The sequence below is a fragment of the Elephas maximus genome, chromosome 16 (assembly GCF_024166365.1).
Source record: "Elephas maximus indicus isolate mEleMax1 chromosome 16, mEleMax1 primary haplotype, whole genome shotgun sequence".
In the NCBI taxonomy this organism is placed as follows: Eukaryota; Metazoa; Chordata; class Mammalia; order Proboscidea; family Elephantidae; genus Elephas; species Elephas maximus.
Window position 1 is genome coordinate 52,593,745 of NC_064834.1, and position 14,927 is coordinate 52,608,671.

At 35.9% G+C, this 14,927-nt stretch overlaps 1 protein-coding gene across 5 annotated transcripts in view; it reads left to right on the top strand.

Moving 5' to 3' along the window:
- The window catches only part of SLF2 (SMC5-SMC6 complex localization factor 2), a 46,041-nt gene that overhangs the window by 18,362 nt on the left and 12,752 nt on the right, over window positions 1-14,927 (top strand). For 4 of the 5 annotated variants that reach the window (XR_007513437.1, XM_049855129.1, XM_049855126.1 and 1 more), the window contains exons 10-14: window positions 2,053-2,128; window positions 2,953-3,094; window positions 12,017-12,122; window positions 12,798-12,974; window positions 14,744-14,841. Coding sequence is in view for 4 of the 5 variants with exons in the window: in XM_049855129.1 (XP_049711086.1) it covers window positions 2,053-2,128; window positions 2,953-3,094; window positions 12,017-12,122; window positions 12,798-12,974; window positions 14,744-14,841 (599 nt within the window). In the remaining variant the exon portion in view is untranslated. The remainder of the gene's footprint in view (window positions 1-2,052; window positions 2,129-2,952; window positions 3,095-12,016; window positions 12,123-12,797; window positions 12,975-14,743; window positions 14,842-14,927) is intronic. The other variant, XM_049855127.1, reaches the window with a different exon arrangement.

Here is a 14,927-nt window from a genome sequence, read left to right on the forward strand (position 1 = left end):
CATGTTGCAGAAGAGTATTGAATATGCCATGAACTGCCAGAAGAATGAACAAATTTGTCTTGGAAGAAGTATAGCCAGAATATTCTTTAGAAGCAAGGATGGCAAGACTTCATCTTATTTACTTTGGACATGTTATCAGGAGGGACTATTCCCTGGAGAAGGCTATCATGCTTGGTAGAGGGTCAGCGAAAAAGAGAAAGTACCTTAATGAGATGGATTGACACAGTGGCTACAAGGGTTTCAAACATAACAATGATTGAGAGAATGGCCTAGGACCAGGCGGTGTTTCATACTGTCATACAAAGGGTCATCATGAGTCAGAATCGACTCAACCGCACCTAACAATAACAACAGATTTAAGTGATAAAATGCAATTAAAATGTCTGCATCTTTGTGATTTTTATCATGAATGTCTAAGTATAGTAGACGAGAAGACAATTAACTTTTTTAAACTGTTTTCAAAGGGAATTTGACTGTGAAAAGTTCAAATGGAAAGGAGATGTAGAAAGGAAAGCTGAACTCCTAAGTCCTTAATTTTCAAAGACTATTAAATTTTGGTCAGTGTTCTTCTAGATCTCTCTACAGATTGTTATAAAGCTTAACATAAATAGCCCGTGTGCTCTTTTATAACTTGTTTATTTTAGATAACAATAAATTGTTAAGGTCTTTTCATCTTAGTATAACTATATATCATCCTTTTTAATGGCTTTATAGCATTTGTTTGTAGGCATATGCGATGATTGAAAACACCATGGCTTGGGTCAGGTACACCTTAATCCTCCAAAAAAAAAATTTGTTTTTAACACTCTAAAGAGGTCTTCTGCAGAAGATTTGCCCGCTGCAACATATTTCATTTCTTGACGACTGCTTCCGTGGGTGTTGATTGTGGATCCAAGTAAAATTTAACCCAATTCCAGTTGATAGACATAAGATTGTTATATGCACTTCTTCACACACTTACCTGATTACTGCCCACTTGTAGAATTCATCATCCTCCAAAATGACTCTTACTCTAAATTTGCTCTGTGTTCAGTGTTCCTGTCAATGGTGCTGTCCCCTAGTGGCAAAGCTTAACAACACAAACAGCTGATTTTGTGACAAAAATGACACAGGCCATGTGCTTGACTGAAAATAGAGTTTGGTTTAATGCCCCTTACATTTCAGATTTATTATGCTCCATGTCTCCAAAGCAAAAGAGAAAGATAGACATAGCAGGTACAAGATGTTTACCTTTGTAAGACCACCTTGCAGTTGGTTTCAGTTAAGATTTTTTTTTTAATTTGTTTCAACTTGAGATTTTATTCCCACAAATCCGTCTTGTAAAATTTGTATGTAAAGTATATGGCTCTGCATCTAAATTCCTGTAGGTAAAAAGACTGACTAGACCAACGTATGATAACTTGGCGAGTACCCAGTTACTTAAAAGATTTTACCAGATTAGACTAACACGAGTGGCGCATAGGACTACCTCTTTCTAGTATCCTTGTTAATAACGAGTATTACCGATGTTCTTGGTCTTTGCCAACCTTGAAGTCAACTAATGATCTTGTCATTGTTTTTCTTTGCATTTCTGGATTAATGATGATATTGAACATCTTTTTGAAAGTTTATTGCCCTATTAATTTGCATGTTTATATCTTTTTAAATATTTCTACTAGTTTGTGGTTTGATTTTTGCCATAATGTGTTCAACCTTAGCAGCCATTTCCTTTACGGTTTTTGGGTTTCATATCATATGAACTAGAAAGGTATTTTTTAGATAGTTTAAAATATTGTCTGATTATAAATGAAACTTGTAAAAAGAAGCAGTGTGTTATAATGGAAAGAGCCCTGACTTCAAAATCAGATCTGAATTTAAATTCCAGCTCCCCCCATATATCACTTTGGGTAGGGTATTGAATCTCCCTGAGCCCATTTGCCTTGTGTCTGTAATGAGCAGCTAGGATTGTTGTAAGTGTTAAATGAAATGTACATAAAGCCTGCCAAATAGTACAATACTCATATGTTCTTTCTTCTCTTTGATACTCTTATCATTTTTATCTGCTTTTGACAGATGATGTCAGTTCATACAGACTGTATTGTGTCTGTGCAGATTTTAAGTACATTGATGGAAATAACAATCAGGAATGGTAAGTGTATAAATTTACTGTGATTAACAGTATGTATTATTGATTGCTATTTACAAGGTCTCCCATTGCTGTTAGTACATTTAAAAATATGAAATAAAAATTATTTTTGTAATCAAAAGTTTATAAGAATGAAACTCAGTCAGAGGTGAATATCTGGGTTTTTCTAATTACATTTGAGAAAAAGGGCTTAAAATCTTGTACGTAGCAGTTCTTATCTAATACTTGCTAAGTCATGGTTTACTTTGCTGGGTAAGTGGATAAATAGTTGCAAGTTGATTCATTTATTTAGTCAGTCACTTTTAATTGGCTTATTATTTAGCAACAGTACTGTGCTGATAATGCACTGAGGAGATTGAAAGCATACACTGCAGAAGCGTGGCAGTTGCTTTTTTGCCTTTGAGAGCTTTTATATAATAAACATTGTGGTTTACCTGTTCATCTCTTTTGAGAATTGGGAGTATAAATGCACTGAAGGTGATACAATATTCCTGTGTTAATAGTAATTGGGTTTTAACATTGTTATTCCCAGTCATTTCAAAATGTGTTATGTCTGAGTACAGCCTTTTATCCATCACTGTCTTTATCGTAAATATCATTTTTTTATTCATCTTATTTTTACTCATCACTGTTTTCTTCATAAATGTCATTTCCTTTACATTTATTTGGAAATACATAATTCCTAACTGTATTGTTAAAATATCATTAGAATCTGTCAGTTCTAGAAAATCATACTCACAATCCATGTTTTACTTGCCGATTATCACTTTGCAACTGTGAGTGTTTGGACCCAGGATTTGGAATAAAATATTTTTTCTGTTAACTAGATATCTTCAGTGACTCACCAGTGTGGCCCTGGATACCATCATTATCTGATATAGCAGCTGTGTTTTTCAATATGGGAATTGATTTTAGATCTTTGTTTCCTCTTGAGAATCTTCAGCCAGACTTTAATGAAGACAGTCTAGTGTAAGTGTTTCTTCATATATTAGCATTGTATCATTTTAATACTTAAGGTGCTTGTGCAGAGGGAATGCTGTATTCTAAAGATATTTTAATGGACCCATTGGGTTTTTTTTATTACTTTTATTATGATTATAAAAATTAATAGAGATTAATTATGGAAAATTTGGAATATAGAAAGTAATAAAATCATCCATATCCTAACGTTTAAAGAAAAACACTTAATATTTTGTTCTTTTCTTCCAGCCTTTTTTTATACATATGTTTTTGTGTTTTAACCAAAACCAGGATCTCATGCGGTTTTTACTATTTATTGAACGTTTTTGTCATTACGTATTAGAACAATTAGATTTTCAGATTGTTGTATAAAATCCGATTTTGTGGTGTAAAGTCTTTTCCTTTCTGGCTTGTGTGGCAAAACTAGAAATATGGCCAGTGGACCCCAGAATCCTAGTGCATATAACCAAGAGCTTAATATTTGCTATACCCAATTAATATGAAGTGAAGCGTATTAGAATTTTTTTTTTTAACCTGACAGTACCTAGCAGCCACCAGTATACAGGTGCTAAATCTACAAAAGCGATTTGTTATAACCATATTTAGTCATTTAAAACAAGAGATTATAAGCTCTTAGGAGATTGCAGGATACCATCTTTGCATATGCTGAACAGGGTATGGTCATTATGTCATCCTTTTTTTAATAAAACTTTTAATTTTGAAGTAATGTATATTACCATGCTGTTGTAAGAAATAATAGAGAGCTCCTGTATACCCTTCATCCAGTTTCCTTCACTGGTAACATCTTGTGTAACTACAGTTCAGTATCACAACCAGGAACTTGACATTGATACAGTCCATCAGCCTTATGCAGATCTCATCAGTTTTATCAACAGCAACTCGAAAGATTAGACAGGAAGCTTAGAGGGGCAGGGAGTTTATGTTAATGGAAGAGAACAGTTTGGAAAAGGAGGGTGAGAATGGTTGCACGACTTGAGTGTAATCGGTGTTACTGAATTGTCTGCCTTCAGCATCATGCTCTTTTTAACAACTGTCTAGATGGGACCAAATTGACAACAGATACCAGTTTTATATACACTCGTGTATGTGTGTTTTCTATGCAGTTTTTTTCCACCTGTACATTTTTGTGACCTCCACCACAGTCAACATTATGTCTTTATTTGCACAGTAAAATAAAATACTGGGTTTTAGGCTCTGGTGCATATGTTAATATAAAATATGTTAATATGTTAGCAATAACGACAACTTGACATTAGGCTTTAGTTAATATTAATTATTAAATGGCTATTATATAGTAAATAATATCTATTGTTAGTTGCCATCAAGTCAGCTCTGACTCATGGCAAACCCATGTGTTACAGAGTAGAAATCCTCCACCTAGGGACCTATAAATAATCTCTAATTGTTTAATATAAATAATACTAATTATATGTTAATATATTTTATATATACACGTATGCATAATGCCAAAAATATATTGTTGTTGTTATCATAAAAGTGAAGACATAATGACCCTGGTCGTCTGAGTTAACCTTTTTCATTATTTTAAAAATAATGCATGTTAATTGAAGAAGCTTGGAAACACTAAAAGTACTAAAAGTAGTTGTCATCCTTTCACCTAGAGACAAACTACTGCCAAAATTTGGAGTGCATGTATTCTAGTCTTGTTTTTCTCTGAGCAAATGTGTATTTTTAAAAGTAGAGATTGTACTATTTATAGTTTTGTAACCAACTTTAACACTGTAAATATTTTTCATCTTCTTTGAGAACATGATTTTGAGTGACACTATATGAGTGAATGTAATGAGTGTAATTACATTCACCTTAATTTACTTCAACGGATTCCTATAAAAAAAATTTTTTTTTTATATAGGTGGCAGTTTTTTCATGTTTCGTGCTATTATGATAATGCTTTAATGAATGTTGTTTTACCTAAATAATTGTATGACTATTTTCAAAAGGCAAATACAGGAAACAAATGTTTTGCTGTCTAATTAACTCCAAAAACATTACTTTTAAACAAATTTATTAAATAATACTCATACTCAATTGATAAATTCAGTATCATTCTTGACTTTTTTAAATTTCTCAAAGTTAAGATGGATCTTGATTAGATACATTCTTAATCTATTAATTCTATATTATCTGTAAATTAGATACATTCTTAATAAATTGTGTTGATCTAAAAGCCATCATCAAACAGAAACATTCCCATAAAAATTAAATAAGACTATTCAGTATCACCATTGTTTAACTTTGTTTTGGAGGTTCTGACCAAAGCAGCTGAACAAGAAGGGAAAAAAATAAGATATAAAAATTGGAAAGGCATTGGTGAAAGATTTGTTATCAGCAGATGTGTAGATTTAATGTATACACAGAAACCTAAGCGTCAACTGAAAAACTGACAAGTAAGAGTTTGGTAAGGGTACAAAATTAATAAAGGGAAGTCAGTAACCTTCAGATACATAAACTAAAGCTAAAGTGCACTAGAAGAAAAGACTCCATTTACAATAGCAAGAAAAAAATGGAAATACACAGGAATGAATTTAGTCACTAAGGGACAAAAAAAAAAAGACCTTAAGAAATGAAAAAGCATACTATGCTTTCAGATAGGAAAATCCAAGATCATTATATTAGAGCTCCCTAAGGTAAATAGTACATTTAATGAGGTCCTGAGAAGAAATGGCAGCAGAATTTTGGGGGGAGGAGGGAGCAAAGGAGTTGGGATATACAACTGATTCTAAAGTTCCTAGTGAAAAAATCAAGAATAGCCAGGAAAGTTTTGAGAAAGAAGAGTTATGAGGCAGGACTGGCCTTAAAAAAGCAGGTATTAAAACAGTGTGGTACGGGTACATAGTACAACGTTCCATCAGTGGGACAAAATGAAGTCTAAAATAGACCAGAATACATGCAGGTATTTAGTATGTGATAAAGGTATGAAGTAGACTGTTTGCTATCTGGTATTGAGATAACTGGGTAGTTACCTGGAAAAAATTTTTCAATCTGTACCTCAAATTTATAGCTAGATCAAATATTTAAAAGTAATACAGTAAAACCTGCAATAGCTGGAACCTGTGTAAGGTGGAAACCTGTCAGAGAAGGAAAACGCAAATATTTTTCATTAAAACAAGCAATAGAAAAGTGGCAAGACTGCATCATCCTGTCAAAGGCAGAAAACTTGCAAGATGTGGGAAAACAAGGCAGTCTCATTGAGTTCTGGCTCTCATAGGTTTCACTGTAGAGGAAACTGGCAGAATTTTCTTTATAATCGTAGAAGAAGGGAAGATGGTTTTATATGTCAATTAAAACCCAAAGTACATAAAAGGACTGCATTCCATCAATTTAAATACCCCCAAAAAAACCAAACCCATTGCCATGGAGTTGACTCTGACTCACAGCAACCCTAAAGGACAGAGTAGAACTGCCCTACAAGGTTTCAAAGGAGCGCCTGGTGGATTGAAACTGCTGACTTTTTGGTTAGCAGCCATAGCTCTTAACCACTACAGATAAAGGTCTTCTCTGCTCATCCCAAAACCCCGACCATTTCTCCCAGATATTACTGAAATACTTATACATTTGTATATCTATATAAAAAAGTTACCACAGATTTTTATATAATGTAAACATTTAAAATACCAGCTACTTTATTATTTAACATTTAATTAGCTCACTGAAATCAGTTGCCATCAAGTCAACTCCTACTCGTGGTGTCTCCCCATGTGTCAGAGTAAAATTACTGTGCTCCATAGGATTTTCAATGCCTGATTTTCAGAAGCAGACTGTCAGGCCTTTCTTCTGAGGTGCTCTGGGTGGCCTCAAACCTCACTCTTCTGGTTACCAGCTAAATGTGTTAACTGTTTGTACCACCCCAACCCAAGAACTCAAACTCACTAGTGGGTGGTAACTTTTTGTATACTGCATGTAACAGATTTGAATATTTTTTCATTGCAGTGAGTATATAATGTAATGAAAATAAAGGTATGTGATGATTGCAGTAAGACACAATAAATGCAGATAATATTTAGCGAAATAAAATAATTTTTTTAATTGGTTAGTTACTAGTTGAAGAGTTGCCTCAGTCAAGTTTGGTGACCAAAGCAGGGAGGTGGTGGTTGTAGTCACTGTTGCTATCTAGTAGGTGAAGGTGAGCTCAGGTGAGCAGGAGTGAGCTGGTGAAGGAATGAGTAAAATGTACAGAAAAATACCAGGCATGAGACTGGATCCTGTTGAGATGGGACCACAACCTATTGTACTTTCTCTCCCCAGGACTCACCTGCAACGTACCCATTTTCGCTGGTTCATACAGGCGTACCTCAGAGATACTACGGATTCAGTTCCAAACCATCAAAATAAAGCGAGTCACATGAGTTTTTTGGTTTCCCAGTGCATATAAAAGTTATGTTGTTAGGTGCCATCAAATCGATTCCAACTCATAGCGACCCTGTGCATGACAGAACGAAACACTGCCCAATCCAGCACCATCCTTACAGTCATTGTTATAGTTGGCTCATTGTTGCAGCCTCTGTCAGTCCACCTTGTTGAGGGTCTTCCCCTTTTCTGCTGACCCTGTACTTTGTCAAGCATGATGTCCTTCTCCAAGGACTGATAACTCCTGACAAAAGCAGTCTCGCAATCCTTGCTTCTAAGGAGCATTCAGGTTGCAGTTCTTCGAAGACAGACTTGTTCGTTCTTTTGGCAATCCATGGTATATTCAGTATTCTTTGCCAGCACCACAATTCAAAGGTGTTAATTCTTCGGCCTTCCTTATTCATTGTCCAGCTTTCACATGCATATAATGCAATTGAAAATACCATGGCTTGGGTCAGGCGCACCTTAGTCTTCAAGGTGACATCTTTGCTTTTCAACACTTTAAAGAGGTCCTTTGCAGCAGATTCACCCAGTGCAGTGTGTTTTGATTTCTTGACTGCTGCTTCCATGGGTTTTGATTGTGGATCTAAGTAAAATGAAATCCTTGAGAACTTCAGTCTTTTTTTTCGTTTATCATGATGTTGCTTATTGGTCCAGTTGGAGGATTTTTGTTTTATGTTGAGGTGTAATCCAAACTGAAGGTTGTGGTCTCTGATCTTCATTAATAAGTGCTTCAAGTCCTCTTCACTTCTAGCAAGCAAGGTTGTATCATCTGTATAACACAGGTCGTTAATGAGTCTTCCTCCAATCCTGATGCCCCTTTCTTATAGTCCAGCTTCTCGGATCATTTGCTCAGCATACAGATTGAATAGGTATGGTGAAAGGACACAACCCTGACCCACACCTTTCCTGACTTTAAACCAATCAGTATCCCCTTGTTCTGTCCGAACAACGGCTTCTTGATCTATGTAAAGGATCCTTATGAGCACACTTAAGTGTTCTGTAATCCCCATTCTTTGCAATGTTATCCATAACTTTTTATGATCCGCACAGTTGAATGCCTTTGCATATTCAATAAAACACAGGTAAACATCCTTCTGGTATTTTCTGCTTTCAGCTAGAATCCATCTGACATCAACAATGATATCCCTGGTTCCACGTCCTCTTCTAAATCCATCCTGAATTTCTGGCAGTTCCCTGTTGATAAACTGCTGCAGCCGTTTTTGAATCATCTTCAGCAAAATTTTGCTTGCATGTGACATTAATGATATTGTTCTATAATTTCCACATTCAGTTTGATCACCTTTTTTGGGAATAGGCATAAGTATGGATCTCTTCCAGTCAGTTGGCCAGGAAGGTGTCTTATTCCTTAGCATAGACCAGTGAGCACCTCCAGTGCTGCATTCGTTTGTTGAAATATCTCAGTTGATATCCCATCAATTCCTGGAGGCTTGTTTTTTGCCAGCGCTTTCAGAGCAGCTTAGATTTCGTCCTTTAGCAGCATCAGTACCTGATCGTATGTTATTTCTTGAAATCGTTCAACATCGACTAATTCTTCTTGATATAATGACCCTGTGTATTCCTTCCATGTTCTTTTGCTGCTTGTGTTGTTTAATATTTTCCCCCATAGAATCCTTCACTATTGCAACTCGAGGCTTGAATTTTTTCCCCAGGTTCTTTAAGCTTGAGAAACGCCAAGCATATTCTTCCCTTTTGGTTTTCTGTCTCCACCTCTTTGCACATGTCATTATTCTGCTTTGCCTTCTGTAGCTGCCCTTTGAAATCTTCTGCTCAGTTCTTTTACTTAATCAGTTCCTCCTTTTGCTTCAGCTGCTCGACATTCGTGAGCAAGTTTCAGAGTCTCCTCTGACATTCATCTTGGTCTTTTCTTCTTGCCTAACTGCATGGGAGAAAGATGTGGCACTCTGCTTCTGTAAAGATTTACAGCCTTGGAAACCATATGAGGCAGTTCTCATCTGTCCTAAAGGTTCCCTATGAATCAGAATCAACTCATCAGCAGTAGATACGTCCTAACTTTGGATTCCGCGTCCCATTACTTTACACATCCTCGCATTCCTCTTCCTCTACCTCACAGCTCTTTTTTCCTTTTCATTCCCACTGTACTCTTCTTGCCTAGCCTGGCAAAATCTTCTTTCCCCCAGGGTCTTTTCACCTCCAAGATGTTTTTTCTTTTCACTGTTGGAGGATTCCTTTTATGAAAGTATAGTCTTGAACTTCTCTGTCCCCTATCCTCAAAGCCTTACACCTTGTATTTAAGACTCTAAAATTTGACTCTGACCTCTACTTTATCCCTTTTTTTCTAACCAAATTGATCTGCCTTTTTTCCTTCATATCAGCCATATTACATTGGCCCTTCCTCATGCTGATTCCTCACCTCCACCCTGTGTCTACCCACCAAAATATTACCTATCTTAAGAACGAAAGATGACTCATTTGTAGGGGACTGGTTAAATAAATCATGGCACATTAATAATCATCATCATGATGGAAATTCCAGAACAGTTAACTGTGTTCATGCGGAACCTGTACATAGACCAAGAGGCAGTCTTTGAACAGAACAAGAGGATAATACCGTGTGGTTAAAAATCAGGAAGGATGTGCCTTAGGGTTGTATCCTTTTACCATTCTTAACAATCTGTGCTGAGAAAATAATTCAAGAAGCTGGGCTATGTGAAGAAGAACGGGGCATCAGGATCGGAGGAACGCTCATTAACAACCTGCATTATGCAGATGACAGCCTTGCTTGCTGAAAGTAAAGAGGACTTAAAGCACTTACTGATGAAGATCAAAGAGTACAGCCTCCAGTATGGATTACACCTCAACATAAAAAAAAAAACAACAACACTCCTCACAACTGGACCGATAAGCAACATCATGATGAACGGAGAAAATATTGATGTTGTCAAAGATTTCACTTTACTTGGATCCACAGTCAGCATCCACAGAAGCAGCAGTCAGGAAATCAGATGACATATTACACTGGGCAAACCTGCTGTGAAAGACCTCTTTAAAGTGTTACGAAGCAAAGATATCACTTTGAGGACTAATGTGTATCTGACCCAAGGCATGGTGTTTTCAATCAGCTCGTGTACGTGTGAAAGCGGGACAGTCAATACGGAAGACCCAAGAAGAATTGATGCCTTTGAGTTACGGTGTTGGTGAAGAATATTGAATATACCAATGGGCTATCAGAAGAACAAACAAACCTGTCTTGGAGACGGTACAGCCAAAATGCTCCTCAGAAGGGAAGATGGCGAAATTTTGTCCAAAGTACTTTGAACATGTTATCAGGAGGGACCAGTCCCTGGAGAAGGACATGCTTGGTAGAGAGTCAGCGAGAAAGAGGAAGACCCTTAATGAGATGGATTGACATAGTGGCTGCAACAGTGGGCCCAAACATAGCATTGATTGTGAGGCTGGTTCAGGACTGGACTGTTTTCGTTCGCACGTAGGGTTGTTATGAGCCAGAATTGACTCAGCTGTACCTAACAACAACATGTGCCGGGCACTGTTCTAAAGGTTTAACATGTATTACATCACTTAGTAGTCACTGCAACTGTTAGATAGTATTTTCATTCCCATTTTACAAGTGCAACAGGCACAGAAAGGTTAAGTAACTTTGCCCAAAATTATACAGCTAGGAAGAGGCACAGAGGTCTACTAAGCAGCTATGTAAAAAATAAAGTTCTCCATGTACAGTTATGGAAGAATCTCTAAGATATATTATTAAGTGGGAAAAAAAAGTACCGAAGAGATTGTATAGTATACTACCATTATATAAAAAAGCTGGGGAGAATATATATTTATATTTGTGTATGCATAAAAGGCCTGTGGATGAAAGGGCTACAGCTACTAGTGTTTATCTGTGGGGAGGGGAAATGAGTGGCTGAAGAGCCAGACTGGGAGAGAAATTCTTCACAGTATACCCCCTTAATACCTTCCAATTTTTTTTAACTGTGTGAATGCATTATGTGTTATTTATTCAAAAAATTAAAGTATCATCTGTCTTTTGAAAGTCAAGTTCGTGTGTCTCCTCTTCCCAGAACATTCACTTACTACCTTAACCAGAATTGGAGTACTTAGAATTGACTTTTTATGTTGCTGTGGCAGTTTCTTTAGGCCATTCGTGAGGCCTTTAACTAAAAGTGTAAGTTCTTTGTAGTCAGAGCCACCATCTGCGTAGTGCTCTGTGACACCCAGAGCAACACGAATAGTGCCTTGTATAAGTAGCTGTTTAAGGGAAAACTAATGTATAAGAAACGGAAATCACATCAGTGTTTGCCTAGGATGGGAGACTAATTTGGATCTGGCATGAAGGAACTTCTGGGGTTGATGGAAATGTTCTGTTTCTTGATTCGGATGGTGGTTACACTAGTTTATACATTTATCAAAACTTGAAAGGGATATATATTTATTGTCTGTAAATTATACCTCAATAAAATTTACTTTTTGGAAAGTAGCTGATATTTCTTAAAATGAGTAATTACTTTGTGTCTAATCTCACCTTTATTAACTTTTCAGTAGTTCTGAAACACAAATGACATCAGGTGGAAAAGGAACTGAAGAGTCATCTTACAAGCCAATTTTTTCCACTCTTCCTGAAGCCAACATTTTAAATGTGGTTAAGGTAAGAGTAAGCTTCTTTGTGCGTCTTTGGCACAGAGCAGAAAGGCTTTAGTTTTCTTGTTAATGTTTTCTTTAAAAATCGCTAGTGTCTTACCAGGTAATTTCCAGTCTCTGAAATTTCTTAGGAATCATCTTTGTAATAAAGACTGTTTGTATTTGTTTTTATTTTTTGTTTTAATACTAGGAGTGAAAGGGAACTTCAGGTCAGGATAGTTAAGTAGACCTAGGGATACCTTGATCAAAAATTTTTTTGACTCTAATATATTTTTGAAACCAATACGTTTTAAATAGGATGTGTGAAGAAAAAAATTATTACTTACAATGTAACTTAGTGATCCAGGGGCTTACATCCTTGAAAGTAGAATAGAAGACCTTGACCTACCAAAAATGGAAATGCTACTGAGAATTGGTAACAATGTGACAGCATGTTTAATGGCTCAATCAAATCTATAACACTGAACCCTTAAAAAGAAAATCTTGAAAATGGAGAAAATATTCACCCTATCAACTAATTCAGCTATTAATGATTGTATTTCTTGCCTTCTTTTTCCTGAACATTTGTTACTTTGTTTTTTATAGTTCTTTTTTGCATCTTTTGTCCAAAGCTTTTGTAATTAAAACTCTTCAAGTAAAATATATTTCCTTAAGTTGTTTTGTATGTGCATTTGTGTTAAAGTTTCTAGGCCTGTGTACATCTATACATCCAGATGGTTACCAGGATCGTGAAATAATGTTGCTGATTTTAATGTTGTTTAAAATGAGTTTGGAAAAACAGCTGAAACAGATTCCTCTAGTGGACTTCCAAAGCCTCGTGATAAACCTGATGAAGAACATCAGAGATTGGAGCACAAAGGTAATGTTACTTAAAGATTCAGTATTGGTTTTACGTATAGCATCACAATTTGATTTTCTTAGTGCGTGGAGAATTAATACTGTTTCTAAACTCAGCTAAGATCTTTGGCAAATGAAAAATGAACTGAGGAAAGGAGTCTGTTTGGAACTGTTATTATTTAAATTTCTAACTGAATTTTTTCTAAAACTGCAGCTGTTCATTCATGAAAAACATGTTGTGCCAGAGATATGGCTGTGAAAAAGACGCAGTCCTTGCCCTCGTGGAGCTTTCATCCTAGTCAGAGGGTTAGATAATAAACAAGTAAATGCATATTATAATACCATCTCAGGTTGTAATAAATGCTATGCAGAAAAATAAAGCAGGACATGGCCTAAATAGTGGAATGGCAGAGCTGCTATGCTATTCCGGATGAAGCAGTCAGAGAAGGCCTTTCTGAAGTGACTTTTGAGCAGAGACCTAAGCGAAATGATGGAGTAAGTCATACGTACGTCATTCATACAGGCAGTCTCCAGCTTACGAACGAGATCGGTTCCTAACTGTGTCTTTTAAGTCTTTAAGTCGAACCGGTAGGTAAGTCAGAACAGGGCATACAGTTCTTATTTAGCCTGACTTCAGTGCAAGAAAATACTTGAAGCCTTTTCAGTAATTTAAAAGCTTTACGTGCATATTGTCAGATCATCTAACAAGGCTAAAACAATTTACAGTTTAATCAAGCAAACTAAGACAATATTAATATTGTTTTATCCCATATCCACACCAGCATTATATTTTAGAGCATTTTATAATTTTCTTAGGCTTAATCATTGTTATATGGATTTTCATTTTGTTGTTAACTAGTAAATTTCCCTTTGCCCAAGTGTGTTAGTAATGTGGATTTTCTGTTTGTATATTGTGTCTTTATATCGTTCATACTTTATTGTCAGTTTGTAAGAACCGCTGTTTATTCCTCAAATGAAAAAAAAGAAAGCTTCATGTGCAGTAAGTGAAGGTGATCGTGTTGAGGAATTTGTTGCGAGTAGGGGTTGTAGGGGTTAGTTCATTCGTTTCAAATTGAGGGCGAATTTATGTAACACTAAAGGACAAGTATGAGTGGTCCCTAAGTCGGACATTCATAACTGCCTGTATAACGAGAATTTAAGTTGAACTTTTGTAGTCATATTGAGAGTAAATATGTATAATTTTTTAAGCCTTTTTTAAAATCATATTTTTCAACCGTTTTTGGTGGATAATTTCAAACATGCAAGAGTAGAGAAAAGAATGTAATGAATCACAGAGTTGCAGCATGTCTGTCTTGACTCATCTGTTACCCCCACTCCGTACTTGAACCTTCAGGATTATTTTGAAGTAAAGTTGTTAGTCTTTTCTTTTTTTAATACTGAAATAGTGAGGCTCCCTAAAGTACAAGAAATCCCAGATCAGGAACATACATGATCTTGTGCAACTCTTATTGTGTAGATCAGGAAACTGATATTTGTATTTAGATCACTTTATTCTTCTAAGATGGACTATGTAAATATATCTAGATATAATATAGCACAAAATATGGAAGCCAAATGAAATCCTGGTTTGTCTTTTTTAGAGTTTAAGATAAAATGGAATCAGTGTACTACATACATTTCAGCAGGATCTAGACTTCATGATATTGAGAAAAATGAGTGCTTTTTTTTCTTATAGTACTGAGGATTAGAAGAAGGGATGTGGATGATCTGTTAAATGTTTGATGCCACTGACCTGTTTGAAAAGAAGCCTTGCTCTTTGTTTTTTTTCAGGTGCCTGAACTCTGTCTAGCCATAAATAAGCTCTCCAGTCATCCCCACAACCTTCTGTGGTTGGTACAGCTGGTTCCTAACTGGACATCACGTGGAAGGTATTGAAAAGTGAGAATTAAGCATTAAAAAATTTTATGAGGTTTACATTAATGAAATGCTTTGGGGGCTTTTATCTTCAGTCGTT